General features: G+C 52.9%; 1 protein-coding gene across 5 annotated transcripts in view; it reads right to left on the bottom strand.

Moving 5' to 3' along the window:
• Positions 1 to 638: 638 nt before the first annotated feature.
• GPT (glutamic--pyruvic transaminase) overlaps positions 639 to 15,056 on the bottom strand; it is a 33,812-nt gene continuing 19,394 nt past the window's right edge. For all 5 annotated transcript variants that reach the window (XM_082235707.1, XM_082235705.1, XM_082235704.1 and 2 more), the window contains 10 exons: positions 12,476 to 12,565; positions 11,205 to 11,313; positions 10,098 to 10,231; positions 9,710 to 9,953; positions 8,813 to 8,892; positions 7,439 to 7,575; positions 7,056 to 7,230; positions 4,754 to 4,909; positions 3,969 to 4,081; positions 639 to 1,301 (listed from right to left, as the gene is read on the bottom strand). In XM_082235707.1, coding sequence (XP_082091833.1) covers positions 1,160 to 1,301; positions 3,969 to 4,081; positions 4,754 to 4,909; positions 7,056 to 7,230; positions 7,439 to 7,575; positions 8,813 to 8,892; positions 9,710 to 9,953; positions 10,098 to 10,231; positions 11,205 to 11,313; positions 12,476 to 12,565 — 1,380 coding nt within the window. In that variant the 3' untranslated portion in view covers positions 639 to 1,159. The remainder of the gene's footprint in view (positions 1,302 to 3,968; positions 4,082 to 4,753; positions 4,910 to 7,055; positions 7,231 to 7,438; positions 7,576 to 8,812; positions 8,893 to 9,709; positions 9,954 to 10,097; positions 10,232 to 11,204; positions 11,314 to 12,475; positions 12,566 to 15,056) is intronic.

Here is a 15,056-nt window from a genome sequence, read left to right as displayed (position 1 = left end):
GCTACTAGGCCAGATGTCTACGCTCTGAACCCACGGTTGGAGGCAGTAAATGCTTTCAAATGCCAGTTGCCGGAAGACACAGAAGGGGAGACTCCCCCTCCCTCCAGGCTAGGATTCCTCCAGGCAACCTGCTTACTGAGTATTTATTATTATTATTATTATTATTATTATTATTATTATTATTATTATTAGAATTTATATACCGCCCTATACCTGGAGGTGACAGGGTGTGTTTTTGTGTACATTTCTCATCACTTTCCTAATCACAAAAGTCTTTTTAAAAGTTTATTTGTTGTGCTTGGGCAACAGAGTGCTTTTAACTTGGCAGACCTCAGCAAATGCCCAGCCCGTTCTTGAATCCCTTCTGCAGAAACCCCACTGACTGAGCATTCGTTCCACTTTATCTGCCCCAGGCTTGCAGGGAAGTTAAATGATGTTGCACCAAGCAAGGCTTCTCCCACGCTCCACACCATTTCCCCACCACTTCCCTTCCTGCAAAAAGACAAGCTTTTCTTGGGAGGGCAGAAGCACCAAATCCGCTCCAGTTTTACAACCAGGATTTGCCGGCACAGGACTGAATCCCACCCTAAAATGGCAGCAGTCTGGAAAGCCCCCCAGTGACAGTCTGGAGGCGGCTCTGGTTTATCATGGGGGCTTTAATAGACCCTCAGCTATCCCACCCCCCTCCGTTCACAGAGGGAATTGTCTCAGGTCTACATCAGGGCTCAAAGTCCAGGCAGAAGGTGACTTTGTGGGGCTTGACACCTGCCCCACTGCTCATTCTGCTCACCCCAGAGACACCCCACTGCCGCCCCTTCTCTGCCACCCACCCTCTTGTCCATCTGGAGGGCAGAGAAGCCAGACTGGGAAGCTGCGAAGGCTCTTCTCTCTGAGGAGGCATGGCAGAGATGGCATCGTGAGCCAAGGGAAAAGGGGTACCAAGTCCCTGGGAGCTGAGACAGGGTTGTGCCCATTCCCCCTCCCAGTACGCTGAGGCCTTGTCTATGGGAACGAGCTATTAAGAGGGGCTCTGAAGTGCGGCAGAGGCTGCTCTCTGGAAAGCAGAGTTGATCCCAGTTCCAGACCGTGCCTTCTGGGCCGGGAGTCCCACTGGCAGTGGCATGAAGGCAGGGAGGAGATTCGGACAAGAGCCCCCACCCTATTGCCCCTGCTTCTCTGCTGTCTTCTGGCTGCTGCCCAGCAGCTGGAGCTGAGAATATTCCTGGGTGAATTTGGCGTGGAACTGGCTCATCTTCTGCAAGACAACCTTCAGCTTCTCAAGGGGTGGCAGGATGGTCATTCTGGGGCAGAGCAAGGGCGAGAAAGGAGAGGTTCAGAGAAGAAGAAGAGTTAGAAGAGGAGTTTTGATTTGATATTCCGCTTTATCGCTACCCGAAGGAGTCTCAAAAACAGCTAACAATCTCCTTTCCCCTCCTCCCCCACAACAAACACTCTGTGAGGTGAGTGGGGCTGAGAGGCTTCAGAGAAGTGTGACTGGCCCAAGGTCACCCAGCAGCTGCATGCGGGCTCAGACAGAGGGAGGACCATATGGGCCCTTGGCCCGGGCCTCCGATTCCAAAGGGGGCCTTGGTCAGCATATTTATCAATATTTTCCATTTTGTCTTTATATGCAGATACGGTTCACATCTTAAAATAAAATGATTTGTCAGGATAACTTTTGTGAAAATTATTTATGTATGAAATATACTCGGAGTCGAGAGTGGATTTCATGCTCTTTATTCAGCTCATAGTGGTGAGGAGGAATGGAAGTTCCCCCAGAATGTCTGCTTTATATACATTATTGACACAATGTGCTTCCACCTGGAGCTGAATTGGATGGCTCCTGCGGACCAATCAGACTGCTGCATTCTGAATCCTATTCTTCTAGGACCAATCAGACTGCTGCATTCTGGATCCTATTGTTCTAGGACCAATCAGACTGCTGCATTTTGGATCCTATTCAACTCAGTACATAACAATATACTTACTTATTTATAGGACTTCAGTTATCCCCAAGGTAAAAAGGTGGGGGGGGGCACATTATCTACCTGGCCTGGGCCTCTGCCTGGCTCTGCAAGGCCCTGCCTGCATGTGGCGGAGCGGGGAAGCTCTTAACCACTACACCACACTGGCTCATGGGAGTGCAGAGCTGGAAGAGATGCAAGGAGCACAGTGTCCGCCCATCCCCTGACAGAGGCAACCCTCTCTTTCTCATGTGCAAGCAAGACTGGGACCCTGTCAGCAGGACCTGAGCACTGGATCCTTCCAGTAACTGGGACTCAGAAGCCTGGCTGTCTCTGACTGTGGAGGCAGAAACATTGCCATCAGGGCTCATAGCCACCAGTAGCCCTCTCCTCCTCCTTCATGAATGTGTCTAATCCTCTTTCAAAGGAGGGGACCAGGTGCCAGTGGCGTAGCGTGGGTTGTCAGCACCCGGGGCAAGGCAAGTAATTTGCGCCCCCTAACCAGTGGATTTGCGCCCCTAACCCTAACCCCCAGCTGTTGCGGCCAGTGCGGCCGGTGCGGCCGGGCCCCCCTGCACCCCCCACGCTACGCCACTCTGCAGCAGTAGCTTCAAAACCCACCTTGCCAGTTCCCAAAGGGCACCATGCACAGCAAAATCCAACGCCTTTCGTTTTTCTCATTTATTTTTATTATTACTATGTATCTTTAAAAGATAAACATTCAGCGTAACAAAGAACTTAAACCGGAAGCCTTTCTTTAGCACACACACACACCCTTAGGGGGATGATCCACCACTCATTTACTCGTGAGCAAGCCCGCCAAACTTGCTGACGTGAATAAAACCGAAAGCCTCTTAACCCACTGGCGAGAGGCTTAGCCGGGCCTCGCCCGCCCACCGGCTTCCTCTCGGAGGTTTTTGGGGAGCGCAGGGCGCGGCGAGGCCCGGTGGCGCGTCGGGGTGTGGAGGCTGCCCGTGCCGGCCAGGCGTCGGTGGCGGCGTCGGCGCTGCTGCAGCGGCTGCTCCTCCTGCGAGCAGTGAGTGGAGCACAGCCGCAGCGGCGGGGGGGGCGCGGCGTGCTAGGGCGCAAGGCTGGCGGTGGCTGCGGGGAGCCCGGCAGAGGAAGGAACTTGTCCCTTTCCTCTGGACTCGCGCCCCCCCAGATGTTGCGCCCGGTGCGGCCGGCACCCTTGGCACCCCCCCACGCTACGCCACTGCCAGGTGCGCAGCCTGGGTGTCATTCTAGACTCACAGCTGTCCATGGAGGCTCAGGTCAATTCTGTGTCCAGGGCAGCTGTTTACCAGCTCCACCTGGTACGCAGGCTGAGACCCTCCCTGCCCCCAGACTGTCTCGCCAGAGTGGTGCATGCTCTGGTTATCTCCCGCTTGGACTACTGCAATGCACTCTACGTGGGGCTACCTTTGAAGGTGACCCGGAAACTACAATTAATCCAGAATGCGGCAGCTAGACTGGTGACTGGGAGCGGCCACCAAGACCACATAACACTGGTCTTGAAAGACTTACATTGGCTCCCAGTACATTTCTGAGCACAATTCAAAATGTTGGTGCTGACCTTGAAAGCCCTAAACAGCCTAGGTCCAGTATATCTGAAGGAGCGTCTCCACCCACATTGTTCAGCCCAGACACTGAGGTCTAGCTCCAAGGGCCACTCTGGGCGGCTTCCAACAAGAATTAAAAATACATCAAAATGTCACACATTAAAAACTTCCCTGAACAGGGCTGCCTTCAGATGTCTTCTAAAAGTCAGAAAGTTGTTTTTCTCTTTGACAACTGGTGGGAGGGCATTCCACAGGGCGGGTGCCACCACCAAGAAGGCCCTCTGCCTGATTCCCTGTAATTTGGCTTCTTGCAGTGAGGGAACCGCCAGAAGGCCCTCAGCGCTGGACCTCAGTGTCCAGGCAGAACGATGGGGGTGAGAGCCTGAGACCCCACCTGGAGTCCCAGGAATGGAGAGAGACCACAGGGAGCCAAGAGGGTCTTTACCTGAAGTGAAAGGTCCCTTCCTTCTGGCCAAAGCCACTCCCTGGCACGACACAGATGCCCGTCTCCTCCAGAAGCTTCAGGCAGAAGAACATGTCTGGCGCCTGGCCCAGGGCCTGGGAGAAGGGAAGGGGGAGACAAGAGCTAGTGGCATGGAGATGCTTTGGGGGGGGGCTGGGAGATGGGAGCCAGTCCATGTTCTGGAGAGGTGGAAATGGGATGCTACCAGCTTGGAAGCTGGTTGGGCTCAGTGCTCTGGAGATGGGCAGCCAAGTTCTGGAAGGGGAGTGCCAGGCAGGACAAAGCATCAAAGACACACAACTTCCAAAAAGGTACCTGGTCAACCCAAGCCCATGGTGAGGGTCATGGAACAACAAGAAGAAATGTCTCCAGGCCTGTCCTGTGGAAACTTCTACCCCAGAGATTCAGCAGACATCTTCTATTCTGCCAGGCCTAGACTGGCAATTGAGAAGCCACCTTTCCACAATCCTTAAATGATGCATGGTTTAACTTCTTTGCAGTTTTATTGCATGGATTTATGTTTTTATTGCTGCCAACCGCTTTGATATACCTTTTAAAGTGATGCAGCGATATATAAATATTTGCATGAATAGATAAATGTGACGAAAGCAATGAAACGTTTTGTGGCAAAGAGATCCTTCCGGCTGGAGAGGCCGGGGCTCAAACCTGCAGCTCTCTTCTGCACGCCTAGCATCTGTCCTGCCCCTGAGTCCTGGCCCCTTCCTGGAAAGAGGATCCTGAAGCCCCAGGTGGAGGTGTGGCCTTACCTGTGCCTCTTGCACAGCCTGGGGTGGGAGATGAATTCGGGGGAAGGCATACATGGCCCCCTGCACAGGGTTGCAGCGGATCCCGGGCGCTCGGTTGAAGGTCTCTTCCGTGAGCTGCGCCTTCTGGGCCAGAGAGCTCAGCACGGCCTGCTTTTCCTGCGTCGTAAGGAGGAAGAGAGACCCTCCAGGTCAGAGGGTGGAGGAAAGGAACCAGGAAGGGGCCATGAATGGCCACAATTCATCTCTCACCCCTACAGGCCCAAATAGTGACACAGGTGGCACTGTGGTCTAAACCAGTGACGGAGGAACTCTCTTTGGTACCTGGGGCGGGACACACCACCCAGTGGCGCACACGCGACGTCTATACGGAGTGCGCATGCGCGGCAGCCTGTACAGTCACCGTGTGAGAGGCAGCCTATACAAACTCCCGTATGGACGCCACACGAGCAGCGCCGATACTGACTGCACACACCCTCAGATGCTCCACAGCTGGGGGGAGGCAGGGGCCATCTTGTCACACACACACCTCCAGAGTGGCACCTGGGGCGACCCGCCCCCTCCACCCCCCACTACGTACGCCCCTAGTCTAAACCACTTTCTTGGGCTCCATGATCACTGCAGATGGTGACAGCAGTCACGGAATTAAAAGACGCCTGCTGCTTGGGAGAAAAGCAATGACAAAGGTAAACAGCATCTTAAAAAGTAGAGACATCACCCTGCCAACAAAGGTCCGTATAGGTCAAGCTCTGGTTTTCCCAGTAGTGATGTATGGAAGTGAGAGCTGGACCATCAAGAAGGCTGATCGCCAAAGAATGGATGCTTTTGAATTCTGGTGCTGGAGGAGACTCTTGAGAGTCCCATGGACTGCAAGAAGATCAAACCTCTCCATCCTTAAGGAAATCAGCCCTGAGTGCTCACTGGAAGGACAGATCCTGAAGCTGAGGCTCCAATACTTTGGCCACCTCATGAGAAGACAAGACTCCCTGGAAAAGACCCTGATGTTGGGAAAGATGGAGGGCACAAGGAAAAGGGGACGACAGAGGACAAGATGGTGGGACAGTGTTCTCGAAGCTGCCAGCATGAGTTTGACCAAACTGCGGGAGGCAGTGGAATACAGGAGTGCCTGGCGTGCTCTGGTCCAGGGGGTCAGGAAGAGTTGGACACGACTAAACGACTAAACAACAACAAAGTCTAAACCACTGAGCCTCTTGGGCTTCCTGATCGGAAGGTTGGTGGTTTGAATCCCCACAACAGAATGAGCTCCCATTACTCTGTCCCAGCTCCTGCCAACCTAGCAGTTCCAAAGCACACCAGTGCAAGTAGATAAATAGGTACGGCTGCAGCGGGAAGGTAAACGGCATTTCCGTGCGCTCTGGCTTCCATCACAGTGTTCCGTTGTGCCAGAAGCGGTTTAGTCCTGCTGGCCACATCACCCAGAAAGCTGCCTGTGGACAAATGCCAGCTCCCTCGACCTGAAAGCAAGATGAGGGCCACAACCCCAGTCGCCTTTGACTGGACTTATCCGTCCAGGGGTCCTTTACCTTTAACCTGCTGGCCCAAAGACATCTCCATGCAGGTGACTTGGCAAAATGGGAGAGTGACTTAGATTGATGTGACCTCACCTCTCTGCTTGCCAACCGGTGATGGGGGGGGGCGAGTGCTTGTTCACCACTAGCACAGCTGGCATTCAGCTAATCCACCAGCTTTTCAAAATCCTGATAGTCATTTACACCTCCACTGCCCCGTGCCGCTCACTTGCCTCTTAGTGCACCCCAACCCAGGAATCACCAGCAGGGGGCACTACCACCCACTTTGGGAACCACAGTTCTAAAGGCATGACAATATTGGCAGTTTCTATTGCCGAAGAATAGATGCTTTTGAATTCTGGTGCTGGAGGAGACTCTGGAGAGTCCCATGGACTGCAAGTAGATCAAACCTCTCCATTCTGAAGGAAATCAGCCCTGAGTGCTCACTGGAAGGACAGATCCTGAAGCTGAGGCTCCAAGACATTGGCCACCTCATGAGAAGAGAAGACTCCCTAGAAAAGACCCTGATGTTGGGAAAGATGGAGGGCACAAGGAGAAGGGGGCGACAGAGGACGAGATGGTGGGACAGTGTCCTCGAAGCTACCAGCATGAGTTTGACTAAACTGCGGGAGGCAGTGGAAGGCAGGAGGGCCTGGCCTGCTCTGGTCCAGGGGGTCACGAAGAGGCGGACACGACTAAACAACAATTTGTTATTGGCGGTGATCCCAAAATTCCCCAGTTCCTCTCAATGCACCGCCAGCCCCCGTTTTACTCACCTGGCAGAACTGTTGGTAGGAAGGGTCTCCAGGCTGAGGCTGATTCACAACGACATCCAAGAGGATCTGCCCAGTCACTGGCGGGCAGAGGCGCACAGAGACGAGCTTGCTCAGCTGCTGCTGCACTAAGGGGTCCATGTTAATCACCTCCATGTAACCACCTCGGAAGCCGCACCTGACAACATAAGGAAGTGGGCAAAATTGTGCAGTAAGATTGGCCAGACTGTAAATATTAAAATATCCACCCGACTCTTCCTGGCTGCATTAGGCATATTAGGCAGGAGATTTTAAGCCAGAGAAGAAGCCAGACTCTCCCCTCTTTCCATTTCACAGGAGGCAGAAGAGGCTATCCCCCAGGCAGTGCAGCAGAAGAGGCTACTCACTCGCCCATGAAGCCCTTGGAGATGGAGTGGAAGGAGGCCAGCTCCACGCTGCCCGAGTACTTTGGCCCCATCTCAAAGAGCACCTTCTTGAAGGAGTGGAACTGGGATCCCTCGGCGTAAACGTTGTCCTGGTAGACCTTGGGGGTGGAAGGGGCACAGGGTTGGCGCGCAAGCATCAATGATAATAATGGGCGGCTTCCAACAGAACACTAAAATACAATAGCCTATTAAACATTAAAAGCTTCCCTAAACATGGCTGTTTAGCTTCCGTTCCACAGTGCGGGTGCCATCACCAAGAAGGCCCTCTGCCTGGTTCCCTGTAACTTGGCTTCTCGCAGCGAGGGAACCGCCAGAAGGCCCTCGGCGCTGGACCTCAGTGTCCGGGCAGAACGATGGGGGTGGAGACGCTCCTTCAGGTATACTGGACCAAGACCATTTAGGGCTTTAAAGGTCAGCACCAACACTTTGAATTGTGCTCGGAAATGTACTGGGAGCCAGTGTAGGTCTTTCAAGACCGGTGTTATATGGTCTCGGTGGTTGCTCCCAGTCACCAGTCTAGCTGCCGCATTCTGGATTAATTGCAGTTTCCTAGTCACCTTCAAAGGTGGCCCCACATAGAGTGCACTGCAGTAGTCCAAGCGGGAGATAACTAGAGCATGCACCCCTCTGGCCAGACAGTCCGCGGGCAGGGAGGGTCTCATCCTGCGTACCAGATGGAGCTGGTAGACAGCCGCCCTGGACACAGAATTGACCTGAGCCTCCAAAATGACTCCCAGGCTGCGCACCTGGTCCTTCAGGGGCACAGTCACCCCATTCAGGACCAGGGAGTCCCCCACCCCCACCCACCCCCCTGTTTTGCTCATTGTTTGAATAATGTTAATGTCATTTGCTACCATTTATGGGGCTGGTGGCTTGCTCTTGTTTTCCCGTAAGTTGTATGTTATATGAAATAGCAATGTGTTATATGATTCCTCCCAGTTCTGTTCCCCCATGTTATCATGTTTACGAATATATTTTGGGGACCTTTGGGGGACGAGCAACTACTAAGTTAAATAAGTAAGTGAGTGAGTAAATAAATGAGGCCGAGGAGCCAAGAGGAAAAAGGGAGGGGGTCTCTAAGGCACTGGCACAGTTTCCAGGACATCCTGGAGCAAGGAGGCTTGATGAACCAGAGTACGGATGTTCTGCCTTGGCCTCTCTCATTCCAGCCCATTTCCCAGAAGAGAGACCACCTGACCTTGGCCCAATGAGGCCTGGATGCTGGATCAGGCCCACCTAGTCTATCATCCTGTCCTCCCAGTGCCTCTGTTGCGAAACCCGCAAGTGGGACCAGCAACTGGTGTGCCTTTGATTGTGAGGGTCCCAAAGTCTCACCTCATCAGCCATGAGGAAGAGCTGTTCCTCCCAGGCAAAGCGGATGACATCTTCGATGCGCTGGCGACTCTGGACCTGCCCTGAGGCAAGAGAAGAGGAGACAAAGAGAAGTTTGCAGGGGGGGATGCTCTGCCCTCCACTGGGCGCCATACTGTGATAGGAATTTTGAGGTCTTAGATACATGTTAAATGTTCCTAAGTGTACCAACCAAGCACGTACATAGATCAACACAGGAAGGCCAACCTGGAACCATTTTGATTCCCAAATGTTTTCTCTGCAAGGTCAAAGGAAAATGGAAAAGCCTCTCCACTGTCTTTTCCTTCACAAATCCTGTCTTAAGGGTATGTCTGTGTATGAACAGGGTGAGCCTGTGACCTGGCTCAGGAACTAAGTATTTATCATTACAAAAGACTGGCCAGGCTCCCCAGGCAATCCAAGTGACCATTAAACAGGTACCCTGTCAGACGAGATAAACAAGGCGCTCAGATTTCTGCTGTAGACCACCTTTTCTGTGATGTAGGTATGATGTATCTGGGGGTGGTCTTGGTTTACACCCTTTCTGTGATGCATGTATGATGTATGGAGGTGTGGTCTTGAGCTCCAGGGCAGGGAATTTAAAATATCTATATAAGGGCTTGCGTGCCATTGTTCTGGGTTCCTCCTCCCTCCTGCGTGTGGGGAGTGAGGACCCTGTTGCAACAGATCAATAAAGATCAGGCTTACTAGCAATATTCTCTGGTTGGCCTCTGTTATTTTCTCCTGCCGACAGGGAACCTGCGTAAGGACTCTATATGGGCTCTTGGATACCCCATAAGGGAAAAGGGGCAATTTTTGTTTACAACAATACCGCCCAAGGCTGCCCCTGCAGCTGGGGTACCCTGAGCTTCGGGGACCTACCGGTGGGGTTGCCCGGGTTGATGATGCAGAGGGCACGGGGCTGGCAGTGCTGGCGAGCATCTTTCAGCGCCCTCCGCAGCTCCCCAATGTCCAGGGCCCAGCATTTGTCCTCATCCAGGTAGTAGTTGATCTGCACGGCGTTGAGTTCGGCCAAAGCGGCGGAGTAAAGCGGGTATTGGGGAATGGGGATCATCACCCCCGTACGGGAGCGCCCCTCCCCTGAGACCAGCAGCTTCAGGATCGTCTAAGGGGCAGACCAAGAGGGAGTCTCAGAGGTGGTGGTGGTAGTGGGGTTAAAGGAGCAGCCCCGATCCTGCAACCAAACCTCGCCACCCCACTTCATGCCCTCGCCCACTCTCTAGCCCCAAGCAAACTGCGCCCCCCATACCACAATCGCATCGCTGGCGCCTGTAGACAGGAAGATGTTTTCCGCCCTGGAGGGGATTCCGCCGTCCCGACGCTCAATGAAGTGAGCCACATCCTGGCGTATGAGCTCAATGCCAGGGCTGGCACTGTAGGCACCTGAAGGTGGGAGAGAGAGGAGGAGAGAAGGAACTTGTTATGTACTGAGTTGAATAGGGTCCAGAATGCAGCAGTCTGATTGGTCCACAGGAGCCACCCAATCCAGCTCCAGGTGGAAGTGAATCCACAACCTGATTGGCCTTCAGGTGAATCTCGGAATTAGCCAATCACGTGGGGCCCATTGTGTAAATAATGTATATAAAGCAGACATCCTGGGGGAAATTCCATTCCTCCTCACCACTATGAGCTGAATAAAGAGCATGAAATCCACTCTCAACTCCGAGTATATTTCAGAACTCCTGGACCAGTGGATCTGGAATTTGTGACAAGGTGGAATATGTATGTGTGTGTGTCTTAAAATATTCAAAACTCAAAAGAGGCGTTATTGGTTTTTGTTATTGGTTTGGTTTGTTATTGTTCCTATTATGTATTTTGTGTTTTCGTTTTGCATTTGTATGCCGCGAACGGCCCTGAAATCTTTGAAGGGTGCTATGCAGATTTAATAAGAAATAACATTAGATCAAATCTGATCAGAGCCCAAGCAGGTATTGTGTGAGGAGGTTGCGTGACGATACTGAAAAATATTTGCACTGTGCAATGACGACACCACAAGCCCTCACTGTTTGTGCAAATCTGTAAAAATGGCATGAATTGGTCCCATTTCACAGATGGGGAGTGAATGACTTGCAAATGGTCCTTTCTCTGGAGGCCGGGCTCTCCAACCCTCTGGGAACTGGCCACGCAGGATGCACCCTGCAGTAAGTGCCAACCCCTGCAGTGTGGCGTTTTGTCACCCCCTCCGGGATGACCCCTGAGGCGGATCGAACCCCCCGCACTCCCCCTTCCTACGCCTCTGAGTCCAAACACTTGGAGAGCCAGAGAGGCCCCAAGCGGTTCTTCTGTGGGATGGAGGTGTTTCAGCAAGGGGGATGAAGGGGCAAAGGATGCCAGAGGAAGGGCAAAGGGGGCTCACCGATGCTGTGCCCCCCACATGCCGCCAGCAGCCTCCGGGCCTTCTCCTTTGCATCCTCTGGAAAGTTGGGGTCCTTCAAGAGGTCCGGGAACATGCAGAGGGCGCTGACCTGCCAGGCGAGAGCAAAGCTGAGAACCAGCCTCCGTGGTCCCCAAACCCCGTCCCATTTCAGTCTAGTCAGCTGCACCCTCTCAGTCAGACTTGTGCCAAGCAGCTGCCCTCTGGGTCTTTGGGCTGCAACTCCCACCATCCCCCATTAATCCAATTTGATCAATGGAAACTCAAGGGACTCAAATCTCCCCACCACCCCAGCCACTTCCCCCCTAAGCTTTTAACAAAGGCGAAATTTTTCCATCTCCACCAAGCTAAGCAGTTGGCTCCTTACCTCTCTCGCCCTGATCTGGCCACAGTGATCCACGCGACGGTCACCTCCAGGCTTGATTATTGTAACTCGCTATACATGGGGCTGCCCTTGAGACTGACCCAGAAACTCCAGCAGGTGCAGAATGCTGCGGCAAGACTCCTTACGGGGTCCTCGCTGCGGGGTCACATTCACCCAGTGCTCTACCAGCTGCACTGGCTCCCGGTGGAGTACAGGATCAGGTTCAAGGTGCTGGTTTTGACCTTTGAAGCCCTATACGGCCTAGGACCCTCGTACCTACGGGACTGCCTCTCCTGGTATGTCCCACGGAGGACCTTACGGTCTTCAGATAAAAACATCTTGGAGATCCCAGGTTGCAAGGTGGTTAGATTGGTCTCAACAGGGCCAGGGCCTTTTCAGTACTGGCCCCGACATGGTGGAACGCTCTGTCCCAAGAGACTAGGGCCCTGCGGGACTTGATATCTTTCCACAGGGCCTGCAAGATGGAGCTGTTCCACCAGGCCTTTGGCCAGGGCACAGTCTGACTCCCTCTTTTGGTAATCCTCACAGAACTCTAGCCCAATGGCTGCCATCAATTTGATTTGAATTAATTTTATAATGAAATGATTTTAAAACGTTGTATCATTTTACTGTTGTTAGCCGCTCTGAGCCTGGCTTCAGCTGGGGAGGGCGGGATATAAATAATAATAATAATTATTATTATTATTATTATTATTATTATTATTATTATTATGAACAGTTCTGGGCCAGGCAGAAATCCAACAGGTCTGGCCTCCTGGTCCTCCCCTCCCCTTCCCACCCAGGGCTCTCTCTGGGGTTCCACCCCCTGCACCCCTGACCTCAGCCCACCTGTGGCTGCCTCCGTCGCCACCCTCCCCTCGGACCGTACCTGGCGGAGGAAGGTGATGGGTTTCTGCCCCATTGCCTGGGCATCGCCGATGTTGGCTCTGATCACCTCCGTGAAGGGCTTCTTCGCCCCCTGCAAAGAGGAGAAGACGTGTGGCTGTGGCTTTTGGCACAGGGGCAGCCCTTGACCAGCGCCACCAATTCCGCCCCACCCCAGAGTCAGCCGCGCATCAGCACCAAAGAGATCTTATCACACACACACACAAATCTGTGGTGTGGCAGCTTTTGTAATATTTTGTGCAGTTCTGGTCACGTCCGATCAAAAAGGAAATTATAGTGACATAAAGGTAAAGGGACCCCTGACCATTAGGTCCAGTCGTGGCCGACTCTGGGGTTGCGGTGCTCATCTCGCTTTACTGGCCGAGGGAGCCGGCGTACAGCTTCTGGGTCATGTGGCCAGCATGACTAAGCCGCTTCTGGCGAACCAGAGCAGCGCACAGAAACGCCGTTTACCTTCCCGCCAGAGTGGTACCTATTTATCTACTTGCACTGGTGTGCTTTTGAACTGCTAGGTTGGCAGGAGCAGGGACCGAGCAACGGGAACTCACCCCGTCGCGGGGATTTGAACCGCCGACCTTCTGATCGGCAAGTCCTAGGCTCCATGGTTTAACCCATAGCGCCACCCACGCCCTCTTCCTTAGTTACTACAGTGAAATACTTTTGAGGTGGCAAAAGCTTTCCTTTTCTCCAGAAAACAAGTCCCACCGGAGAACTGCAGTTGGCAGCCTCATTGCGGAGCATCTCTCTCTGAAACCAGGAGAATGTCCTCTGCTTGGCTGGATGCCTGGAGGGCGAGGGGCCTCCTTGGGACTGAGGAACGGCAGCCCCCCTTCCTCACCCGAAAGGCTCCTTTTGTGCTTCCCCCGCCAGGGGGTGTCGAGCCAAGAGGAAGAGCGAGGAACCCCATTCAGAGTCACGCACCGTGCAGGTTGCCATGGCAGTGGGACAATACGCTGGGTGACCGCTCTCCTGCCCCAGCCAGCACAGTCCTGGCACATGGAGGAGGACGTGAGAGTCTTCAGGGGAAGGGGGACGCCAGCCAGGGGGGAGCGGACAAGGCTGTTGTGATGCCAGGAACAGAGAAGGATGCCCCCAGGGAAGAGACCCTTCCAGCAACTCAGAATATAAGTAGAGCCTGCAGGATCAGGCCAAAGGAGGCCCAGCTAATTCCGATGGCTCCCAGTGGAGTATAGGGTCAGGTTCAAGGTGCTGGTCTTGACCTTTAAAGCCCTTTGTGGCTTAGGGCCCTTGTATCTACAGGACCACCTCTCCTGGTCTGCCCCGCAGAGGACCTTAAGGTCCATGAATAGTCATAGTTTAGAGGTCCCTAAGGAAGTCAGACTATCCTCCCCCAGGGCCAGGGCCTTTTCAGTGATGGCTCCAACCTGGTGGAATGTTCTGTCCCAGGAGACCAGGGCCCTGCAGGATTTCACCTCCTTCCGCTGGGCCTGTAAGACAGAGCTATTCTGCCTGGCCTTTAATTTGAATTCCGCCTAATCTTTTATTCCCCTTCCTTCCCTCCCCCTCCCCTTTTATGAAGATCACCTGCTCTGAGACCCCACAGCTAATTCTCCCCTGGCCTCCTCGCTGGCCCAAGTAGGACCAATTCAGCCAGCTAGCCCTGGGGATTATCTAATATTTATTAGATGGATTTCCCCTAAATTGATTTCTGAACTTTGAATTTTATTTACAGATAGGTAGCCGTGTTGGTCTGCCATAGTCAAAATAAAAAAATTCCTTCCAGTAGCACCTTAAAGACCAACTAAGTTGGTCTCACCTTTTCTCACCTTTTCACCCCTTGCCTTTTCCTGTAAGACCTATTACAGTCGTTAAGAGTCGTCAACAGGCTCATCTCAGCTATCTGCCAATCTCCCATTCCCACCACCCTTCTGAGAAATACCCCTCCCCACCTTCTCACTATATAGAAGGATCTGGCAACTTCTGTTTCAGTGTATCTGAAGAAGTGTGCATTCACACGAAAGTTCATACCAAGAACTTAGTTGGTCTTTAAGGTGCTACTGGAAGGAATTTTTTTATTTTGAATTTTATTGTTATTCATGTTTTGATACTGTATTTTATGCTGCTTTTACAATTAAGTGTTTTAAATTTGTTGTTAGCTGCCCTGAGCCCGGTTTTTGAACCGGGAAGGGTGGGGTATAAATAAAAAAATATTATTATTAGTCACAGTGGACCACCAGGTGCCCCAAAGGGAATCCCGCAAGCCAGGATCCGAGCAGAAGAGAAATATTCTCTCCTCCTGAATACTCCAGCACCTGGGATTCAGAAGCATCCCTGACTCCAACTGCAGAGGCAGAGAGACTCACATCTTTTAGTGTGGCACCAGCTACACCTTGGAACTCCCTGCCAATTGACGTCAGGCAGGTTCCTTTGCTGTCCTCTTTTTGGCACCTGCGGACACGGGTGGCGCTGCGGGTTAAACCACAGAGCCTAGGGCTTGCTGATCAGAAGGTCGGCGGTTCGAATCCCCGCAACGGGGTGAGCTCCCGTTGCTCAGTCCCTGCTCCTGCCCACCTAGCAGTTCAAAAGCACATCAAAGTGCAAGT

Source organism: Podarcis vaucheri (genome assembly GCF_965113315.1).
Source record: "Podarcis vaucheri genome assembly, chromosome: 8".
Classification (NCBI taxonomy): Eukaryota; Metazoa; Chordata; class Lepidosauria; order Squamata; family Lacertidae; genus Podarcis; species Podarcis vaucheri.
Note: the sequence above shows the minus strand (reverse complement) of the source record. Positions and strands in the feature narration are given on the sequence as shown.